The sequence below is a fragment of the Phymastichus coffea genome, unplaced genomic scaffold (genome assembly GCF_024137745.1).
Source record: "Phymastichus coffea isolate CEN01 unplaced genomic scaffold, Cenicafe_Pcof_1.1 PCOF00095, whole genome shotgun sequence".
NCBI lineage: Eukaryota > Metazoa > Arthropoda > Insecta > Hymenoptera > Eulophidae > Phymastichus > Phymastichus coffea.
The window spans coordinates 256,083-278,629 of record NW_026706906.1 but is presented as its reverse complement, the minus strand read 5'-3'; the positions used below and the strand labels follow the sequence as shown (position 1 = coordinate 278,629).

Sequence of the window (22,547 nt, the reverse complement as noted above, 5' to 3'; positions counted from 1 at the left end):
TATTGTATAATTGTTTAAAAAATCATGTCTAACGAAGTATCGAACCCAAAACCGTTAGTTAATCCAAAAATTTTTTCAAAATTCCCATTTAGCATGTCTAAAGTTTTGATGCAGCAGTTATTAAGAGGATTTCCTGCAAGTTTGTTTAATGATTCTAAAAGTTGGTTCTCTTGATGTAAAAATATTAACTTTATTGCTATCTTCTCAGCCTCCGAAACACTTTTTTCAACTGCAACAATTGACTCGTGCCTTCCCAACCTACACATAATTGAAGCAATTAAATATGCAATGAGATTTAAGTTTCAAATTATTATTTAGAAAAAGAAGTTTATTTATACTTACATATCTTTTGAGAATGCTGACTTTGGTAGATTTTTTATAACAATATTTTTTATATCATTTGGGCTGAGCTGTAAATTAATGTTGTTAAGGTGATAAGTGTCAGGATTTTGAAAACATGCATGGTTTTCTAATGGTGTTGGACCATATTTTTCCAGAATTTCTTTTTGCGGTTTTTTCCAAGAACATGTCAGGTCAGTGCATGAGAACGTCTGTATGTGTTCACTATCACTAAAAAAATAGAATTACCTTAAACAAAAATAAAAGTTATATACAAGCATTCAACATGTGATACAAAAATGGAGGTTAGGTATTTACCGGTAGCAGTGCAATAATGCAGCAACCACATGTTTGCATTTGCCACTGAGGCTAGCTTTGCAAGTGCAAGTACAATTTAATATACAGCCAGATTCACTGATATCAATATCAATTTCGTGTGGCTTTTCTTTGATAGCCGTAGTTTGCAAACAAAAAGCCTTCACCTTGACGACTCCAACTTTAACGTCCGTTCTTCCACAATTTAGTAAATGACCTACAGCAAGAATTCGTTCTCCCTCCACAAAACGTCTTTGACTAGGATTTTCACCAGCCCAAATGCAAATTTCATTTATAGTTAGTAACATTTTCCTTAAAAACTGCACTTGGCCCTATGATTCACGTGTATAGATGCGGATTCCCGTCGCCATCTTAGCTGACCTTGTTCTCTCCCCCCACCACATGTACGTCCCCATTAGGAAAAGTTTCATTAACTTTTCATAACTTTGTACTAGATTTTCACCTAGTACCGGAAAATTTTCCTATATTAGAAGACGGTGTAATAGGAAGCGAGTCATTAAAAAATACAGAGCGCATATTAATTACGCCAGGAATCTCTTAAAAATTAATGAATTGTTTTTCCCAATTCTCACCGAAAGTAAATCCTGTTACATTGGAGCTATTCCCGTAGCAAAAAAAATTAACCAGGCACCCAGCAAGATACCTCTCGCAAACGAAGGGCAGGCACAGCCTGGCGATAACTCCTCGTATTCGGTCGACAACCTTAGTGGGAAACTGCTGGACCTAGCGGTCGAAACTCGGAGGACGAACGCACCAGTATACAAAACCCATGTAAAAAAAATGGTCACGATGTGATAAAACAAAATTAAATACTGACTCCTAAAGAGTATATATCTCAGCTGTCTGAAAACAAAATCTGAGAAACACCAAAAAAATCAGATTCCGACAATCTATACAACCTGTCTGTTAACTACCTTTCCGAGAACTCAAAAAAAATTAACTCTGTATCTGTAACTTCTGGCATGCGCACGCAAAATCTGGAAAACGAATCCGATTTACTCTACGCTTTAAACAAAGCATCAGAAATGATTAAAAAATCAGAAAAATCAGAATCAGATTATCCGTCAATACAAGAATTAACTAACAGTATTATTAGTTGTTTAAATAATAAAGAATCTGAAATTAATAGCAATCGCGTATACTTGCTCGAAATACTAAATAGGTACCTCGATCCAATTATTAAATCACAAAGTAACTTATAAGTAACTTATAAGTAACTTATAAAAAGCCAAATATAGTTAGTAATACATTAAATGCATTATTAACAGCCCGCTCGATTATTAGAGGAAAAGTACCTAGAGCGCATTGCGCAGCACTAATTGTTAACCCAGGAACTAATAATCGTCACGAAAGAGTTAAACAGTTACTTCAGTTGATTAAATTGGACCATATCAAACAAGATCAACGAACAAAAATTAAAGAAATCGTCGAAAATTACAGCGAAAGATTAAGGGCAACAAGCTCGAGACCACGAGTATTATCGAGCACGAGATCTATACTACCTCCGAAGTGCCAGTCAGACTCCGACAGTTTAGGCACCCCCCGCAGATCAGTAAATTTATAAATGAACAAATGCAGGAATTGCTAGAAAGAGATATTATCGAAAAATCAACTAGCGCATATTGCGCAACAGTCTATTGCGTGCCCAAGAAGAATACGGAAGATGGCGAACCGCAACCGCCGCGCATCGTATTTAACTATCGCGCATTAAATAAAATTATTCCAGATTATAATTTCCCAGTCCCTCTACCTGTCGACTTATTTGAACGAATGGTCGGTGCGCAACTATTCTCATCATTCGATATGTATTCATCATATCATCAGATAAGCATTAAAAAGGAACACAGGCATAAAACGGCATTTCAATGTGAGTCAGGCCTATATCAGTTTTGTCGCTCCCCCTTTGGACTTAAAACTAGAGCACCAGTTTTTCTGTCACTAATAAATGTACTAGTATCAGACTTAAAAAATGTAGTAGCATTTCTCGATGATATTTGCGTATATTCTAAAACATTCGACGAACACTGCGAGAGCATCATCGAGTTAATGAAACGCCTTCGTGAAACTAATCTGGTTCTTCATCCGAAGAAATGCAAAATTCTACGCCCGGAAATCGAATATCCCGGACATATAATCTCGAAAGATAGACTACGCCCGTGCAACGACAAACTGCGCGCAGTAAAAGAATTCCCGGTCCCACGCACGCCAAAAAATGTTAAATAATGGCTTGGCCTGGCAGGATACTATAGACGATTCATAGAAAATTTTACTAAAATCGCTAAACCACTTACTATTCTATTAAAGAAACGCCAACCGTTCGTTTAGGCGGAAGAGCAGCAAAAAGCTTTCGAGACACTACGCGATAAATTATGTGAATCTCCGGTGCTCAGGCACCCGGATTTCGACAGAACATTTTTTCTTACCACTGACGTATCCAAAATCGGAATCGCAGGGTCGCTTTCTCAATTTGACGACCAAGAGCGAGAACACGCTGCAGCATACATCTCACGTACCCTCACACCTGCTAAAAGTAATTACCCCGCTATCCGACTCGAACTATTAGCAATAGTATGGAGTATTTCACAATTCAGACCTTATCTGTACGGCCGAAAATTCATCATCATTACTGACCATAGACCTTTGGTACATTTATATTCGATAAGCGACCCAAATTCATAAGCAACTCATCAGCGACTATTGTTACAAAATTTTAATTTCGAAGTCGGATATAAAAAAGGCGCGTCGAATGTCAATGTAGATGCACTCTCTCGAAATCCTATACAGGAAGTCGAACAGCTCAATAAGCAGTTACAAGCATCTAGGCGTCTTGACAGCTCAACTAGATGACGACACAAAAAGGCACAAATACGCACGTCATGACCACGCGACGCGCGAGGGGCCGACAACCAAGTACAAAATACTTGGAAGCCATCAAGTCCCTCCTGCCGCGTCAGAAAAAGAATCCGCCTCCTAGTAAGTAGACACACATAAGTAGACAGGAAGTAGACATGCCAGTAACGGAAACTGACACGAATATCAATTATCCTACAGTTACTGAAAACACGTACTGCTCCGAAGGCAATAAAATTGGCACACAATATAATACGCATAATGAAGACTCTAAAAATAAACAGGACTCACAACCAAAACAGGATATGACCTCTTTAAAAGACGTGATGCTTGAAGATTCAGTCAACTCCCCTACCGAACCCGTGACTTTACCCAATGAAAACGTTATCTATTGTCGGGACGCACTATTTATGAGGCGAGACAATTACTTGTACTTCACTGACACCTTTGGTACCCCCCTGGATGAAGGTGCACTCAGTTTATTTAAACATGATAAACTACCACAAATGAACAAATTACAATTAGCCGTTCCCACTATAATCAAAATAGGAAACAAGATGCATTTTATTATCCCAATCCGTCATGAAAATAGAGAGACTATCGAAAACATTAGAAATTATATATACCAGGCACTGAAGCAATTAGTAATAAATTTAACTGAAAATAAAATTAAAACCGTCAGTATAGCCCAAAGTAAAAAAATTGAACTCGTCGATTTCTTTGAAATTTTACGAATGATAAAAAATACACTGGGCCCTTCTGAAGTCAAGATTATAGTATGTCAGGGACTTATAGTTTTCGCCCCCATCGAGCATCGTAAACAAATAATCGAAGAGGCCCACTGTTCAGCGATAGGTGGTCATAACGGTTGCAATAGAACTTACAAACGTATCAAGAATAAATACTACTGGGTACATTTGAAGGAAGATGTGCAAGAGTTCATTCAAAAATGCTTACCATGCCAATTGAGAAAATTAAATTACCGATACCCGGTTTGTTACCATAACCCGTTATTTACTTATCATAATTCGTCACGTACTTTTTCTTTTGTATCGACGTAACATGCCCACCCCTCGGAGTCCTTTGCTGATAAAGCAAGGGACTAGTGCTCTCCGAGCATTACTGTAATTATTATTATTATTTTTTTTTTTGTTTTGTTTTGTATGTTGTGTTTTTTTTTGTGTTATTACTATCTTTATTATTATTATCATATATATTTATTATTACTATATATATATTTTTTTATCTTATTATTCTAAGAATAGGAAGGACTTGGGATAGGATTACAGCAACTGCAAACGAACCTGCAAATTCCTCTGGAAGCTACATAAAACCTCCTTGCCGGCACAAGGAGCATTACTGAGCATACAATGCTCTCCGGGCGGACACATTCGGCCTCCGTGGCCAGTTGTTGGTCTTTTGAAGCGGCTGCGACGCGTGCCCGGCAGAAGAAACACCCCTGCCAATGTACGGTGTCTTGTCCGCACACACGGCATGGATTGAAAGGGGCTCGTCCGAACCCCTCTCCTTCATAGGTTTCCTCGAAGAGGAATCTTAGGTGCAGGTGTCCGTGATGGGCCTCCTGGAAAATATACTGCGTCAGTTGGTGCTGGTTCCAGCCTCCATCATCGTCCAATAGTGGCAGTTTAGGATGTTGCATGCTCATCTGGGCTTCCTGGTTCTCCCATCTTGTAATTAGTCGTTCCATAGTTTCTGCCGACGTCCGGTTGTTTAATTTTTTACCTGTTCCGTCGTCCAGGATCTATTGGCCTTTTTGTGCGGCGGGCCGAGTGTGGTAGTTGCCGTGCATTTCATTGTGCTGGTTTATGGTGTATCTAACATGACGGGGTATTTTAGTGCTTTATTACCTTTTTTTTTGTTTTTTTTTTAGAAAGTGGGGAGAGGTGGAGGAGTATCTGTTGTTTCGGATTTTTGGTGTGGGACTGCTTGCACGGCCATGGATGGGGAGTGAGGAGTGTCGTAGTTGATTGGTAGCCTAAAATATTTTCCGTCAAGTAATGTCGGTGCAGATTTGCAAATCATTCTTTTTTGAGTAGTTAAGGGCTGATTCAGTTCTTGCATTGGTATATTTTTGAACCTGCGGTCTTTGTCATTGCACACTCTATATGCGCAGAGTATGCAACTTACTGCGATTATGGATGCGATAACGATTACAATGGTTACTTCTAACGCTAAATACGCGTGTAATAATTTCGTTCGGTCCGAGTATCCGTTCTGATTATTATTTATCTTTGGGCTTTTTATTACTATTTTGTTTGTAGTTGTCAGAGAGATTTTCGGAATTACAAAATTTTCCGCCTTTAGTTTTTTCTTAGCCCCTAAATAAATATGGTGGTTTATTCTAAGTTCGCACAGCTAGGGAATATGTATTAATCCAGTGCTATTCAAAAGAAAGGGTTGTACTACGCCGTTACAATTCACATCAAAGGAAGTATTGAGAGTCACTGAGTATAGCAAAACATTATTTTGTAACGTCGGTATAAGATAATAGTCAGTTTCGGAGCTAGTTTCAAGTTGGCAAAATACAAGATTTGACTCTTCCGGTGATGTTAACAGACTAAACTCGCAGGAATTATTGTTTGGCTTGTGTATAGTCGGGCGTGGGCACAGATAGAAGGAAAAAATACGTTTACACTCGTTATCAATTAAATTTTTGCTTACAAAGGCATGGGTAGTTTCTCCCTCTGTCACAGTCAGGTAATCACTTTGTGGTCTAATGAACTTAGCGATTTGGTTAGTTTTGTTGAGATACTAAAATACTGGTAGTGAATATAATTTGAAACTCTGTGTATTGCTGCTTGCGACAAGGGGAAAAATTACTTCGACAATGATGTTCTTACGAAAGTAGACTACGTTAACTTCTGCAATTTGTTGTAGTGTTATGATATTGATTTTTGACATATGTACTGGCAACTTTGAATTAGTAATTGCCTTGATAGTTTTTATCGCGTTTAGCAAAAATTACGGATTGAAAGAAAATTGTTTGTTTTGCAGGAGTTGACGTACTTCAGTTGATATGTAAATAAACTTATGTAAAATGTCGTTAATTTCGGCTAAAATAAGGCTAATGTGTGTAGAATTATATACTGGGCTCATTGCGCTAGTAACGAAATCTGCGCGAGTTTTTCTAAAAAGCAAAAGATTTGTTTCTGATTGTAAATTATTTTCGGTAATATAAGATAAGTCATACTCGCCCATTTGTTCGGTCAAATTACTCTCGCGCATATACAAAACATCTTCAAGGGCCTTATCGGCATGTTCGAGTAAGAGGCTGTCTGGCGATGTTAGGACATTCCGCCTCCCGTAGGGTGTGTCAAAAGCGTACGCGTTGAGAGAAGTGCTGACTGCTTCGTTAATGTGTTGGAGTTTTTTTGTTTCTTCGTAGGCTGTGTATATAGAACTTTTGATGAAATCGTTTATCTCGATGGTGTTGCAGGCTGCAGATATTTTTTCCAGTGTTTGGGTGAAATTGTAATGAGAGTTTAGCACCAAGTTGATGTCAAGAGCGGTGATAATATTCCATTTTTCTTGAATAAATCGTATGGTAGGTCCTTTTTCAAAAGCGATTCCAGGCTGCGACTATCATATTGCTTTGTAGTTGGCTGGTTTTGGCATATAACGGTAGTTAGTGGATTGATGAAAAGTACTCTGGGTAGGGGCATTTTGCTGAAGTTAGCTGAAGAGTTGTTTTTTTTTTTTTTTAAATCTTTGTCTAGCGTTGACAGCGATTTTGTTAAAAAGCTCAATCCATTCCTAATTGTCTATTTGGTTAAAAATGTTTATTAGTGTGGTTGGGGAGGTGTTATAGTTTCTACGGAGCAGGAGCGGTGCTACTCGTGGGGGCGTGTCAGAAGGGTAATTAGTACTGGGTTTGAGTAGCTCGCCGAGCATTGTATTTTTATCTTGGATGTCGCGATGATGACTAGCGGTGTAATGTGTTTGTGTAGGGGTGTTTTGGTTAGTGCGTTTCTCAAAGATATCTCTTATCTCTGCTATATATTTCATGGCTATGTGTAAGCAGTTAGAGTAGTGTTCATGAAATTGTTTTAAAGAGCGGATGTTTTTTGTTCGGAAAGGTAAAAGGCTGTTAATGCCGGGTGTTTTAGGAATTGAGTCTATAGGTAACTTGAGGTTGGGATAGTATAGAACGACATGATGTATGCAGTCTGTGCATTTAATGCATCGTATGGTGTATGGTGGTTTGTGAGGGCCGATGATTTTGACATAGACAAGGTTATATGACAATTGTTGTTGTATGGGTAGGGTATACAGTCGAACCCGCGGCACTTCTCGCTCTCGGGAGTAGCTCGCCCCGGCACTTCTCGGTGAGCAGCAGCCAATCAGAGCGTACGGCCAGGTATGGGCATACTGTAGCTTGCCGCGTGGGCCCTTTGGGGCCCTCAAAAATAGTTCAAAATAAGCAGCTGCGCCTTATATTAAACAAAATTCATACGTTAACAACAAAGTATAATTAATATGATAGTCAACTTTTTTTTGATAATTTAAAAAATTGAACGCAAATAAATTTTATTTATGATTTCTACATATGTATAGGCAATAATTAGTTATTTAATTTCTTTGTAAAACATGAACGAACGAAATACTTCTTTTTTTTAATACCATATTTTTTATATTTTTGTTATTTTTTTATTATAAAAATAAATCGCTAAAAATTTTGTTTATTATTAAAATAAATCGGAAAATTTTTTTTTCTTTAAAAAAATTAAAAGCATCAATTGGTTTGACGAGAAAATCTTAGACATTCTCTATCGCTTTTTTTTTGTCTGATTCTAATTTGTTAGTGTAAAATCATTATAAACAATTCAAAATTTTTAAAAAAGTACCGATTTTGAAAAACTAATAACACCAATGGTTTTTTTAGTTTTTATAAATAAAAGATCTATTAATTCGTTTAAATAATTTTTATAAGCAATTGCAAATTACATACTGGTATTTTTTTTCATCATGTCTCGTTTTCAATAAAAATCACAATACACAACGCGTTTGGTAAAAAAATCAATAAAAATCTATTTTATTTTCATTGTACAAACTAGATATTTTTTTATCACATATAGGAACTCAGAAATCACATAAATATCAAAATTAAATTATGAAAAGCTCAAATTGGCTTATAGTTAGTAATAACATGATCTGCAAGATTTTGGATATTTTTGATTTAGCCTGGCGTAGAATCCCAATCATTCTCAAGAAACTTCAAGAGTGTCAGTGCAGCCTTATACGCATCTTCGCGTGAAACCTCTTCTTCTGGTTGGCATACACGATCGCTTTCTTCAATTTCACCTTCTTCCTCTTCTTCTTCCTCTTCTTCTTCCTCTTCTTCTTCTCCTACTTCCGAGCCATTACTAGATGCTGTCATCCTAAAAAAAAATTATAGCATGCTTTAATACAACGTATCATGAAATTTTATATATATATATAAATTTATTTATTGAAAACATCTTTACATACCTCTCATAAATTTCAACAACATTTGAACGCTCCCAGGCGTTTTCTTGAAAATCAGCTGCAATCCAAGCTGCTGCCATGTCAAAAGTACAATCAGCGTACTCTGGAACATCTCTGAGAAGGGCAAGTAACTGATTGACTTCTTCTGCAGAAACTCGTTGCTCTCGTGGAAAATCAGCGACATCAAAAAGCCGATTCCAGGCATGGGAAATATCTCGATCGTTGATGTCATTCCAAGAGTTCCAAACTCTATAGCAGCAATCTTTCATATCTTGTTTTTGCGCTAATTTGTGAATGCTGCCTTTCGTACTGCCTCCACGTTGCGGCAGGAAAAGCTCTTTCAACAGCTTTTTTCGGTACATCTTTTTCATTTTTTCTATCACTCCTTGATCCATAGGTTGAACCAAAGCCGTCACATTCGGCGGTAAAAACTTCACTTGGATCGTCTCGTCGATTTGGTTCAGCTCATCAACAGAAGGGTGAGATGGCGCATTGTCGAGTAAAAGAAGCACTTTCCTATGCACTGGATGTTTTTCTTTTACTTCTTGAATAAAGACGTTCTCGAACCAGTCCAAAAACAATTTTTTGCTCATCCAGGCTGATTTGCTGCTAGTATACTTCACTGGTAACAAAATATTTTCTTCTTTACACTTAGTGAAACATCTTGGTTTTGCAAATTTTCCGACGACTAAAGGCGTAATTTTATGCGATCCCGTCGCATTGGCGCAGCACATGACCGTGACTCGTTCCTTTGGCTCTTTAAATCCCGCTGCTTGTCTTTCGTGGCCTGCAGCTAAAGTTTTCCGTGGCAGCGATCTGAAGTATAAGGCCGTTTCATCTGCGTTGTACATTTGGTCTAAAGAGTAGCCTCCTTCTACGATGCAATTCTTCATTTCACTTTTGAAGTCTTCTGCTCCAATACTATCAGCAGACAATTTTTCTTCTTGCATAGATAATTCTCTGATACCATAGCGCTTCTTGAAATTGTTGAGCCAACCGTTGCTCGCCTTGAAATCGCCTTCGAGTCCTTTCGCTTTGTGGAGCTCCAAAGCCTTTTCTTGGAGGTAACTACCCGAGATTGGTGTTCCAGCAGCACGTTCGTCCTCGAACCAAGAATATAGCGCTGTGTCACGGATGTTTTCTTCTGTACGAATTCTTTTACTATCTAATGGTTGCTTTGACTGCTCCAGCGCCAAGCTACGCTTCAATATATCTGATTTTGAAGATCTGGTATTTCTGATAGTTGAAGAATCGACGTTATAGAACTTTGCCAAATCATCCGTCGATTGTCCTTTCTCAAGCTTGGCGATGATGTCCAGTTTGTCTTTAATCGACAAGTTCACCTGGTGCTTCCTGATGATTGGGGATTCTAGGCCTGTCTGCTGCTGGCCGTCCATGTCCCTCTCTCTCCCGATTGTCCTTGATGATACATTATATTCCTTAGCAAGACTGGCCATCGACTGCTTTTCAAACAGTTTCTGTTTGATATCGGAGATTTGCGCTGCTGTTAAAGACTTAGACATGGTAATCTGAAAAAGAAATTTTTGTAAATAAATAATACAGTAAACATTAGTATATATAAATGAAACATAATTCGTCATTTATTGTACATATAATAAAAAAATAAAATATACGTATTTTTTCTTTTGTAGTTTTCAATGGTTTATAAAAAAATTATTTAAAGAATTTAGTGGAAAATTTTTGATTTTCAAAAAATAAAAGCATTAATCGAAGCTACGAAAAAAATCAAGGCGAAAATATATATGATGTTTTTACGTCAGATTTTGATTTATTGTCATAATTTTTTTCCATAGAATCGATTGGCATAATTAATTGTTGAAAATCACAATAATTTTAATAAATTTCAATTGCTTATAAATATTGTACACTGACAAAAAAACGTCATAGTGATTTTCGTCTTGGATTTTGAATAGAATCGATTGGTGGTTTCAATTTTTCACGAATGAAAATTTTCATTTTAAATAATTTTTTTCAAACAATTAAAAGTTCCAAAGTAGAAAAAATACATATAATTTATTTTTAATTATACGATGAAAATCGTAATTAATTTGTCGCTACATCATCCATTTTCTGCATGGGCCTTAAAGGATATATACATATGTATAAACAATTTATAATTGAATTTTTCTACTGCAAATAAACTGGATAAAAATTATATAACTATCAAATACTTGTTTTTACAAGTTTTTTAATAAGTGTAGAAAGATTCTTAAATTTTAATTTATTTTAAATTGTTAATTAAAATTTACTTATAACTTTGTTTTGATAAACAAATTAATTAGCAGATATATAAAATATGTACTTTACGGGTTAATACAATATAAATATCAAATTAAAAATACATTCTTGCGTTATTTTGTGGAGGAAAATTATAAAATTATTAAAACGTAATATGTACACTTACCGTTCAAATATTCACTGCAAAAAGTCACTTCAAAAACGTCAATCAACGTGTACAAATCTATAAATATATACGTATATATTTATATATATATAGTGTATACAACTGTATACAACAAACTGACTGACTATGTAAATATAATCAACAGGAAACTAAGCAATGCTTCGAGACAAAATTAAACAGGTTACGAGACAGCAATTGAAAATTCAGACACGTATAACGCTCCCACTACAAACGTATCTATGACTAACACACCATCCGCTTCCAAATCACCAGAAATGGCTCATAATAAATCGGAAAAAGTTGATTTCACTCCAACTCGACATTTTGCCTCTACAAACAAAACTAATTTTGCAAGCAGCTCATTTACTACGTATTATACGCCGGGGACTATCAGAACAGGACTAATGAATTCCACACAAAACATAGTATCGCCAATAAAAAATTTTAACTTGAAAGACGCTGTTAACTTCGACCTAAATTCGATGGATTTACATACCCTTACACTTATTTATCGACGGTTGTCGAGAGGCACGCAGCATAGTCCCGACAATCAATGAAAATGATCTCACCAAGTTAATTAAAATTAAACTAAGCGGCGAGGCACTTAAAAGCGTGCAAGGAAAAACGTTTGATAATGTAGAACAAAGGATTAAATTTTTAGACCTACTGTTCGGATCAGCAAAAACTTGTAATCAATTAACAGGCGAATTAGCAACCTTAAAACAAAAACGTGGTGAGAATGTAGTCACATTTTCTAATAGAATGAAAACAGTAGCTGACGAACTTTTTGAAGCAGCAATAAGGGAAAATCGAAACTATGTTGGATTTAAAAGCCAACTTGAAAAAGACAAAGTAAAATTCTTCATCCGCGGTTTATATTGGGTCATTAAAGCACGTATGGGGGAAGCCGATAACAGATAATAAAGGCGCTATCCCTTTAATCAACCTCTGCTTAACTCCTGTCTAAGATCCAACTTTTACTAACGCGACAGTATTTTATACATTATTACGTCTAGCAGTAACATCTCCTTGCATAGACATAACAATGGGTTCTTGATTTTCAGCAGCTGGACTGCGAGACTACTCATCGAAGAGAAGCGCTGCATCACGTGTCCTGTTCACTTTATGTACGCTTCTTACTTTAGAGTTGTTCTCTCGTGCGCTATCTCTGCCATCGCCAACAGAGATTTTACAACCCTCAATTAGCACTCGGGCAGGCAGTAGGAAAACCTGGGAATAACTCAACACGTATCACCATGCGCATAACAGACAAGGTACACGCTGGGACCATAAGAACCGGGATTACCAGCTGGTGTCGCTGACTAGCCGAGAACGAGAGAGAGAGAGAGAGAGAGAGAGAGAGAGAGAGAGAGAGAGAGAGAGAGAGAGAGAGAGAGAGAGAGAGAGAGAGAGAGAGAGAGAGAGATGAAGCACGGAGGGTCCATGCGAATTACGAGTATAAGCTGCTATGCACCGCCCTCCCAAACTTCTTATTGATCCTTTTTAATGAGGCTCTAAACCAAGAGAAGGAATTTCTGTGCTCTCTGTGCCGCGAAAATGTAATTAGTTATCTTGGGAAGATAGAGAAGGTTGTTTCGCTTTCTCTATGTCCATGTTTTTAAGCCGATCTTTCTAATCTCTTAGCCTGGTGTGCTGAAGTTTTTGTGTGTGAGCGCGCTTCATTCGAAAAACTACTACGAATTGTGTCCAGTGCCGTACCTCGAGGTCTAAGGATAGGATTGCCTGTTGTCTTAGGAGAAGATGCGACGTATTCTCTGGGGTATCTCCAACCACGCGGCATTGCCCATCTTATTCTCGGCAATGACGTAGCGAGGGCTGAGCCGTTCCCGAGACGTTGAAGCTACCGAGTGCCTTATAATCGTGGGGATATCTTCCTAATCAATAGTATGTGTGCGTGCGTCAAACCGAGTAAGTTCTTTAGAATGACCATTCAAAAACGCAATTATACATGCTGATCGAGCCTCACTCAATTTGAACCGTGATATGTCTCTGTCTGCCTTGTTTTTTTTTATAATATTCCTTTTAAAGTAATATATTCATAGTTAACTGGTTTGTATATTATTTCAATATACTTTATAATTGTTCAGATGGCTTTTCACTACTTACGAGTAGGATTTTTTATACCAACTGACCATTTTTCCATGATTCTTTTAATAAAAGTGTCTAACTACTTCACAATTAATTCTTCCTTTTTTATTTATGCCATAACCTCGCCCCGTTACGATAGAGTAATGATTCAATATTAATTACATATTTTGGACTTTTTTACAAGGTAAGATTATTTTAACTTTGTCCACACTACTCTTACTTACACCTCTTTCAAGTAAACCCCCAATGCGCTCTAGCGCAAGTTGAAGGACGAGGCCGAGGTATGTGCGTTTGTGATTGTTCAGGACGCGTGATATTAGCAACGAGTACGCGATGTCATGGATACACCGGGAAAGTTCGTAAATTGGAAGGTCGAGGGAAAAATGCTGTATAGATATATGCGAGACCATTTACTCGATCTGGTGACTATTAGGGAGGAGTGCTAGTGCCGCTAAAGTATCGGGAGCGTGTCCTGCAAGATGCACACTATGAACCATCCTTGGGACACTATAGCTAGGAAAAAACATGACAGAATCGCACGCGAGTACTACTGGCCAGTGGTTTGGTATGACGTCAAAAACTTTGTCTCCGAGTGTATCAAGTATCAAAAATATGGTATAAAGTTGAACAACAGGCGCCGAAAGATTTAATGGGAAAGCGTTCGAGGGTGGTAGTCGCTACGGATGTCGTGGAGTTATCCCGGAGTAAAAATCGGTTTCGATACACGGTAGTCTTCTAAGATCTTTTTACTAAATAGGTCGAGTTGAAGCCATTACGTTCGGTGGACGGAAAGTCCGCGCGTGCGCTAGAAGAACTGATTTTGTTCCGTTGGAAGACGCCGGACTATTTGGTGAACGATAACGTACAGATCTACAAGAGCAAGGTTTTCCAGGATATGTCACGGGAGTACAGCGTTGAGCATGTATTGTGCCCCGTTTACCACCAGCGACTCGATCGAGCGCGTAAATCGCACGCTGAAAACGATGATCGCGATTTTCGTGGGAAACGACCACCGAAATTGGGACAAGCATTTGTACGATTTTAGCATGCGATCAATACAGCGACCTAGTCATCCACGAAGGTTTCGCCAGCTTTCTTAAATTTTCGACGTCATTCGAAAGAAAAAGAGTTCGGACGTCAAATCAAGAGTTTGTGACGCGAGACCGAGGTGCGCGGGCCGTTGTTGAAGATGAATCCGGAGGTGTGAAAGGATCGACTGCAGAGATTAAACGCGTTGCGCGATTTCGTAGCGAAGCATATTAAGAGCGCGCAACAAAAGCAGAAACGGCAATACGATCGGAAATGAAGGAGCGCGGTGTTTCAGGTTAGTAATATGGTTTGGCGGAAGGCACATTCGCTTTTGAATACGGTGGTGGGAAAGAATGAGAAGCTTGATCCTAAGTTTTATGGACCTTATCGGGTCCTACGGGTGCTCTCATCTAAGGTTTAAGAATTAGAGGTTGATAATAAGCGTCAATGGGTAGCGGTCCACGCGCGTATCCAAGTTAAAAAGATACGTCCTTCCGTGCGGCACTATGGACAACCGAAAGGGCTAAATGTTTATAGTGTGAAAGTGCAAAATGGACGAGCGTGATGAAAGAAGCTGGAGAGTATAATTTGAGTTGTGATGTCTTTTTACAAAATTAAAATCTTCAGGACCACAATAAAGAAGAAAATGGAGACATTGACGGCCTTGACGGCCGAAGTCGCCGTTAGTATAGGCGAGGTAATGAGCGCCTGACCTCGCCAACGAGACGACATCTGCTGGGACGGCCAGTGGTGTTTCAACCGCTGTGGTCACGCACCTTTGACATATTCATCAGTTTCCGCTCCAGAGTTTCCAGCCAGAGAAGTCGCAAATGTGAAGGAGATTGAGGCTATGGTCCTGGTTGTTCCGTCGTCACATATATGTGCGTATGTATGACCGCGAATGACGAGCTTGGGTGAGAGCTTCGGGAGATGGCGCCACCAACTGCGCATGTGTGGGGATCCAGGGATGCCGAGGCGGGAAAGGTCACTGATTTCAAATCCCCACTTATCTGTATTGCTCCTTTATTCGATATTCGGTGCGTGTCGGTAAGAGCGCTACGACGATTCTTCGTTACAGAGACCGAGTGAGGAGTGCTCAACGGTGGTCACAGCCTGAGCATGCGCCACGGGGCATGCATGCGGGACTTTCTACAACTACAAGTGCGCGGGGCGCCACACTACTCCCTTCCGAGTGAAACGATTATTAATTGTATAATTAAATATAGTATGAAATGCAATGATTGACACTTCTCTCCTGGTAATGAAACGCTTAATATTAATTTGAACATAAGTGATTAGTATTCTAGGAATGTTATCGTATACAAAGGTACTTGAAATTACAATGAGGTATTTATCGATTGTTAATAACATTTGTTTTTGCTTAAGTCTATCCGTACTTTCTTTGGGCAGTACGTCTTTAGGTTCGGGGTGAGTAATTGACTGTGTGTCGTCCCAGATCTGACAGGTTGAGGGGTATCCTGTGTTGCTGGTTGAGGTGAACTGGTATCGCTATCTGCGCCTGTTGTTCCGGTGGAGTCGAAAATTTCAGAGGTGGGCAGGTGGGCTGGTTTCAGGCGCTTGAAGTTTACTACTGCATCTCTACCATTGATGTCGATCTTGAAGTTTCTGTCGTTTATTCTCTCGAGAATTTCGTGAGGCCCTGAGTAAGGCTGTTCGAGGCTGCGTTTGCAGGACAAATCGCAGCATAGAAATACGTGCGAGCAAGAATACAGATCTTTAAAACAGAATGTCTTCTGTTTGCAGTGGTGCTTAGCGGGCGTCGGCGTCAAATTACGCATATGTATGCGGTAGTCTTCTAGAAAGGCGTGAGGATCCGTGGGTGGGTCTTCGTGAAGGAAGAATTCATCGGGGATCCTAAGGGTGGTCCCGTATAAGTATTCGGCAACTGAAGCTTTCAAATCTTCCTTGAAGCATGTCCGCAATTCGAGGAGTACTACGGGGAGCGCGTCGATCCAGTCTTGTCCTTCATGACACATGATGGCGGCTTTTAACGCTCGGTGCCATCGTTCGAGTAGTCCGTTAGCGGGAGGATGGTACGGTGAGGTGCGGATTCGTTTTCCGCCGACCAGTAAAACGAGGGAAGTGAATAACGCCGACTCGAACTGAGAGCCTTGGTCAGTCATTATGATTTTTGGACTGCCGAATCTTGCTATCCAGTGTGAGAAGAATACTTTTGCCACTGTATCCGCTGTGATGTTACTAGTTGGGATTGCTTCCGGCCATCTGGAGAAACGATCCACCATCGTGATACAGTACTTGTATCCATGTTTTTCGGGGAGAGGGCCAACGATGTCGATGTGTACATGGTCAAAACGAGCGTTAGGGTGCGTAAATGTTGCAGGTAGCTTGTGGATGTCACGTCCAATTTTGGAACGCTGGCACTCGACGCACTCTTTGGCGAAACGGCGAAGGTCTTTGTTCATCGACGGCCAAACATAGCGTTGGGCCACTATGCGAGATAATGCTTTTCCCCCTGGATGTGATGGATTATGAAATGCGTTGAAAATCTGAAAACGAAATTGTTTAGGAACGAATGGGTGGATATCCGTGGAGGATACGTCACAGTACATGGCATGATGATCTGGTCCGTAGGTTAATTTCTGCAGGTTGAGGGACGTGGGGTTGAATTTCAGTATGTCCTGGAGTTCTGGGTCCGTGCTCTGTGCAACCGCCAAGTCTTCAAAGTTAATAACCGTGGGGAAGCGTAAGGCGTCAACCCTGGACAAGGCGTCGGCCATGTGGTTGTCCGTTCCTGCGATGTGTTCTATTGTTGTTGTGTACTGGCTGATGTAGGATAGTTGCCGTTGCTGGCGCGGGGCACCTTCTCCGAGTTCTGCTTGAATGCGTATATGAGTGGCTTGTGATCTGTGCGTATACTAACTGCTGGGGCTCCTTCGATCCAAGAGCGAAAGTATTTGATTGCGTTATATATGGCTGTTACTTCACGATCATACGCGCTGTATTTAGTTTGAGTAGCCGAGAATTTCTTGGAGTAAAATCCTAGTGGTTGCCAGTGCCTGTCGATTAATTGTTCTAGTGTGGCTCCTTGAGCTTTGTCCGAAGCATCGGTTGTAATACGGAGTCGTTCACCAGGTGCTGGGTGAGCTATAAGTGTAGCATGAGCAATGTCGCGTTTGCAGTCTTCAAAGGCGGCGGAAGTTTCATCGGTCCAGTTGACGGGGGTTTTATCATTCTTTTTCCCTTTGCTGGTAAGGCTATTGAGGAGAGATTGCGTAAGCGCGGCATTCTTGATGAAGCGTCTGTATAAGTTGATGGACCCTAGAAATCTACGAAGTTCCATAACATTCGAGGGTTTCTTGTAGTCTAAGAGAGCTTGCACTCTGTCAGGGAGAGGTTTAGTGCCTTCTGCCGATATTCTACAGCCGAGGAAGTCCAGTTCAGGTTTTCCGAATTCGCACTTCGTGATGTTAATGTTTAGGCCGTAATCGGATAGGCGCTGAAATACCATGCGCAAATACTGTAGGTGTTCCTCCTGCGTTTCCGATGCAATCAAGATGTCGTCCAGATATTTATAAACGAAGTCGAGACCCAATAATATTTTGTTGATGAAACGTTGGAATGTCTGTCCGGCGTTACGCAAGCCGAATGTCATGAACGGAAATTCAAATAGTCCGAATGGGGTTGTAATTGCTGTCTTCGGAATGTCTTCCTCCGCAACCGGGATTTGATTGTAAGCGCTCTTACTAGATCCAGCTTTGAGAATATGGACTTGTTATAGAGAATCGACGAAAAGTCTTGGACGTGAGCGATTGGGTAGCGATCTGGAATAGTTTGAGCATTTAAACTTCTGTAGTCGCCACACGGACGCCAATCGTTGTTCCCTTTTGGTGCTAAGTGGAGCGGAGACGAGTAGGGGCTGCTGGAAGGGCGGCAGGTGCCGTCGGTTAGCATGCGCTGAAAAAGCGCTTGGGCTGCCTTGAGCTTCTCTGGTGGCAATCGACGTGGCCTTGCCGACCATGGTGGCCCTTTGGTATTGATGAAATGAACTGGAGGCGAATTCTTGACTGAAGTTGTTCGCGGTTTGCCAACGTGTTCAGGAAATTCGTTGATTAACTTTGTGTAAACGTTGTCCCCTGGTAGTTGTACCGATACGCCAAACAGGGATGCCGGTCTCGTGAAACATTTGGATTGCAGTTTGGATATTGAGTCGATAATGCATCGACCGTTGATGTCCACTGCAATTTTGTATTCATTCAGTAGATCCGCGCCGATGATGGCATATGGGACGTCTGCTATCTGGAAGATCCAATTGATCGGTCGTCTGAGTCCCAGGTTGAGGAGCATTGGGATTTCCCCGTATTTGTTGATTACCGTGTTGTTAGCAGCAAAGAAACGGCCAACCGGTGGTTTCTTCTTGTCCGTCTTTGAAACTGGAATAACAGAAACGTCAGCGCCCGTATCAATAAGGAAAGTCGTACCTGTGGTGTTGTCGCGGATAAATAAACGGCGAGAACTATGTTGTCTGGCGTCAGTGTTCGCCGCTGCTACTGAAGCGCTGGGTCGTTTCCCTGGGCGTTCAACGGCTGAGTATTGAAGTTGCAGGGTGCACTGCATTTCTTGGCATCTGCTCCGTATTGGAAGTGAAACGTGCAAACCCATGAGCATGGGGGGGGGGGGGGTTGCATTTTTTTGCTGATCTCCCGAACTTGCTGTGATAAAAACAAAGAGTCCTCGTGTCGTTTTTGAGGCGATGCTGCGGGGTTCCGGTACGTCTGCTTTGCGGTCCTCGCGAGTTCGACCTTGAACGAAAGTGATGAGTTGTAGTAGTCCTTAAAGCCAGGATTTGTTGTCGAAGTTCATTGATTTCGCTCTCTAGTTGTTTCTGTTTATTGTAATCCATTGATGAGTCGTTCATGACTGGTGCAACGTAAACGCCAGCGTCCTGTTGGATGCGCCAGAGAGTGTCGGCGAGCTCGGCTTGGGCTCTGTTATCGTTGAGAGCAGCTGCCGCTAACGCAACTTGAGTTTCGCGTGGCAGCTTTTGCGCCCAGAGAGAGTAAACGAACGTTGAGTCTAGTTCGCTTCCAGCGAGCGCCGTCATGTTCGCCAAAAGTTCTGAGGGCTTTTGTGAACCGAGGCTAAGGCTGGAGACTAGTTCGCGATATCGCTGATCCTGCGTTTTAGCAAAATTCTTTAGGATTTCAGTTTTTAGTGCTTCATATTTACCTTGTTCGGGTGGACTCATCACCACAGTCCTGAGTTTTTTTAGTACTTCTTGGTCTAACTTACTCACAAGGTAGTAAAATTTAGTGCTGTCGGACGTTATCCTCCGTGTAGCGAAAAGCGCTTCGACGCTACCGAGCCATAGTGCTGGTTCTGCCGGCCAGAAGGGCGGAATAGGCATGCTGTCATACGTAACCACGTTGACACCAGATTGAATTGTTGGTACATTCGATGTATTCCTTATTGCTCCGTTGTTGTTGGTTTTTTCGTCAGCCTTGTTAATACGTTTGTGAGCGTCTAAGGAATTCTCGTCATTGGTTTGCCCGTACATGGTAGCAATGAGGTATTAGGAATGTCAACAGGGCGCGAGCTCGTTCGGTGAAAATTGTAAATACGCGGAACTGGTGAGTGGCGGTGACGCTGCGGTAGCCGACCGCAACGGCGGCTCGGCGGCTACAGCAGCGGTAACGCCAGTTTGCGTATGTCGGGTGTGTAGATCCCTACACATGCTCCCGCAGTTTTTCGGCAAGTTCGCGCCTGTAGAACGACGAGCACGTGCTCAGTACAGTTCGAACCGTCATTGCGTGCAGAGCTATCGTGAATTTTCTATTCAGTGTTGCATCCATGAAATTCAGTGTCATCCAGTGAAATCAGTGATCATTTAAAGCAAAACCAACAACAAAAACTCAAAATAAAGACGCAAATCAACGTATTGCGCAAATATCTATCTTTGTACACCTTTAACCAACAAAATAAATTAGTGGCCTCTGCCACGCGGTAATTACAAAAGTAATTAACTATTTCATCTATTCTTTATTCCTTCTTGATATTGATATCGTCAATATCAAATCTTATTTTCCTCGAACTACCTATTACTACTAATACTTTGTATAATATCACCGATATCAATCGTACTTCTATTTTCAACTTATTATTACTAATAACTTTGTATGATATCACCGATATCAATCGTACTTATCTTTTCAACTTATTACTACTAATACCTTTGTATGATATCATCGATATCAACTTAACATCATTTCATTTTTATCCTGCTATCTATCAAATCCTAAAACCAAAGATCATCCATCCAGTGTGCGAGTGTACGGGAATTCCTCCGCGTGCGTGTGCGCGTAAATTTCACGTGGCCACGTGGTCATATCTTGCAAAAATTTCAATTTCAGCGAATTGTGCGTGTCACTTTGTGCGACGTTAATATCTTGCTCATAATCAATTCATCCGAATCTGTTTAATCTGTTTCATTCTTAATAAATTGGGTTTTTTTATATCGAAAGGCTTTTTTCCCATAACAAAGTGTTTTCATTTTTCCCAGTGTTTTTAATTAGAAATTAAGAGAAAAAATTCAAATAACAAAATTAAAGGTGAATTCACAATAAACTTAAAGTTTAAACCACATAAAAAATCATTTTCTGACTCGAATCACATTTTGTATTTTTCAATAAAACCTTGCTGCAATACTACCTATGGTATTTCAGGAGTGAATTCTTCACGTCAAAACATGGTGCCTCCTATGAGGTCGACATAACCTCATCTTTTGTTCGCGAGTGACGTCACGCACATACAAGTCGACACGCGCACGCGTACCGAACATTACGTGTCTGTGTTACTCGTGTAGAGTTACATCGAACTTTAAAATTGGCAAATACGCCATGTCCGAACATTTTTTGTCAACATCGTCATCATCATCAACATCTCCATCTTTTCAACGTCCAGCTGTCACTCCCATTCAAGGAAGCCTCGCCGCCCAGTGGTCTGCACATCGAGGGACACGATCCCAACTAAGATAAGATTTATAGTTTTTATTTCAGCTGTTCTAACTACTACGTTCTTTTTATTTAATTCTAATTTATATCTATCGGCTACTTTTATTTAATTCTAATTTATATTTATCTAAATTCATTTTATTCGTAAATTGTTAAATTCAGTTTTCGCTTGTCGGTAATTTGTTTCCTTCAATAGTTAACGTAGAATAAAAAATCTCGCATCATGGCTCCAACTGTAGCTCAAAGTGCTAGAATATATTTTATCACGGTGAAATACCAGGCATTTCAAAAGGGAGTTGATCATCTCGCGATGTACGTTACTGTCGAACCTAACGCTATTAATGCTAAACTGCGACTCACTGACTTGACTGCGAAAAGAACCGAACTGACAGAACTTATCGACGAACTGATTAACATTGACCCCGAAAATGAGATCATAAACTCATTCGACAATCTCAACGCTCAATATTACGACACTGCTACCATTGTAACCAGACTATACAATGACGTTCAACAACCACGAATATTACCCAACCCCTTAGCTAATTCTACTATGACTGCCACGAACATCACGGTAACCGAACAACAATTACGAGCTCGCCTGCCCGAAATCGATCTCGTGAAATTTGACGGTTCTCGTTCGCAGTGGGCTTTTTTTAAGAGTCAGTTCACCGCTCTTGTCCACAATCAAACAGCACTCTCCGATGATGCCAAAACTCACTACCTCTTCACAAGCGTGGTAGGTAGTGCTCGCGCGAAAATCGACGAATATGAGATGAACGCGGAAGATTATCTTAACGCCTGGCAAGCTCTTCTCGATTTCTACGATCATAAGCCTATCGTAGCCACTCGTCATTTGAATGCCTTGCTCGACCTTCCCAGGGTCAGGAAGGATAAAGACCAAAAGAAGGAAGTCATCCTTTCCGAATTGTATGATTCAGCTCGACAACACATTAATGTCCTCAAACGTCTCGATGTAAATT

At 40.3% G+C, this 22,547-nt stretch overlaps 2 protein-coding genes across 2 annotated transcripts; both read right to left on the bottom strand.

Moving 5' to 3' along the window:
- Window positions 1-14: 14 nt before the first annotated feature.
- LOC131669618 (uncharacterized) lies at window positions 15-1,003 on the bottom strand. Its single transcript, XM_058944623.1, has 3 exons — window positions 658-1,003; window positions 343-570; window positions 15-258 (listed from the first exon to the last, which is right to left on the bottom strand). The coding sequence occupies exons 1-3, from the start codon at window positions 960-962 to the stop codon at window positions 15-17; spliced, it is 777 nt and encodes a 258-aa protein (XP_058800606.1). The 5' UTR covers window positions 963-1,003.
- A 7,719-nt stretch (window positions 1,004-8,722) lies between these two features.
- LOC131669617 (jerky protein homolog-like) lies at window positions 8,723-10,566 on the bottom strand. Its single transcript, XM_058944622.1, has 3 exons — window positions 9,016-10,566; window positions 8,897-8,924; window positions 8,723-8,758 (listed from the first exon to the last, which is right to left on the bottom strand). The coding sequence occupies exons 1-3, from the start codon at window positions 10,533-10,535 to the stop codon at window positions 8,723-8,725; spliced, it is 1,584 nt and encodes a 527-aa protein (XP_058800605.1). The 5' UTR covers window positions 10,536-10,566.
- Window positions 10,567-22,547: the final 11,981 nt, after the last annotated feature.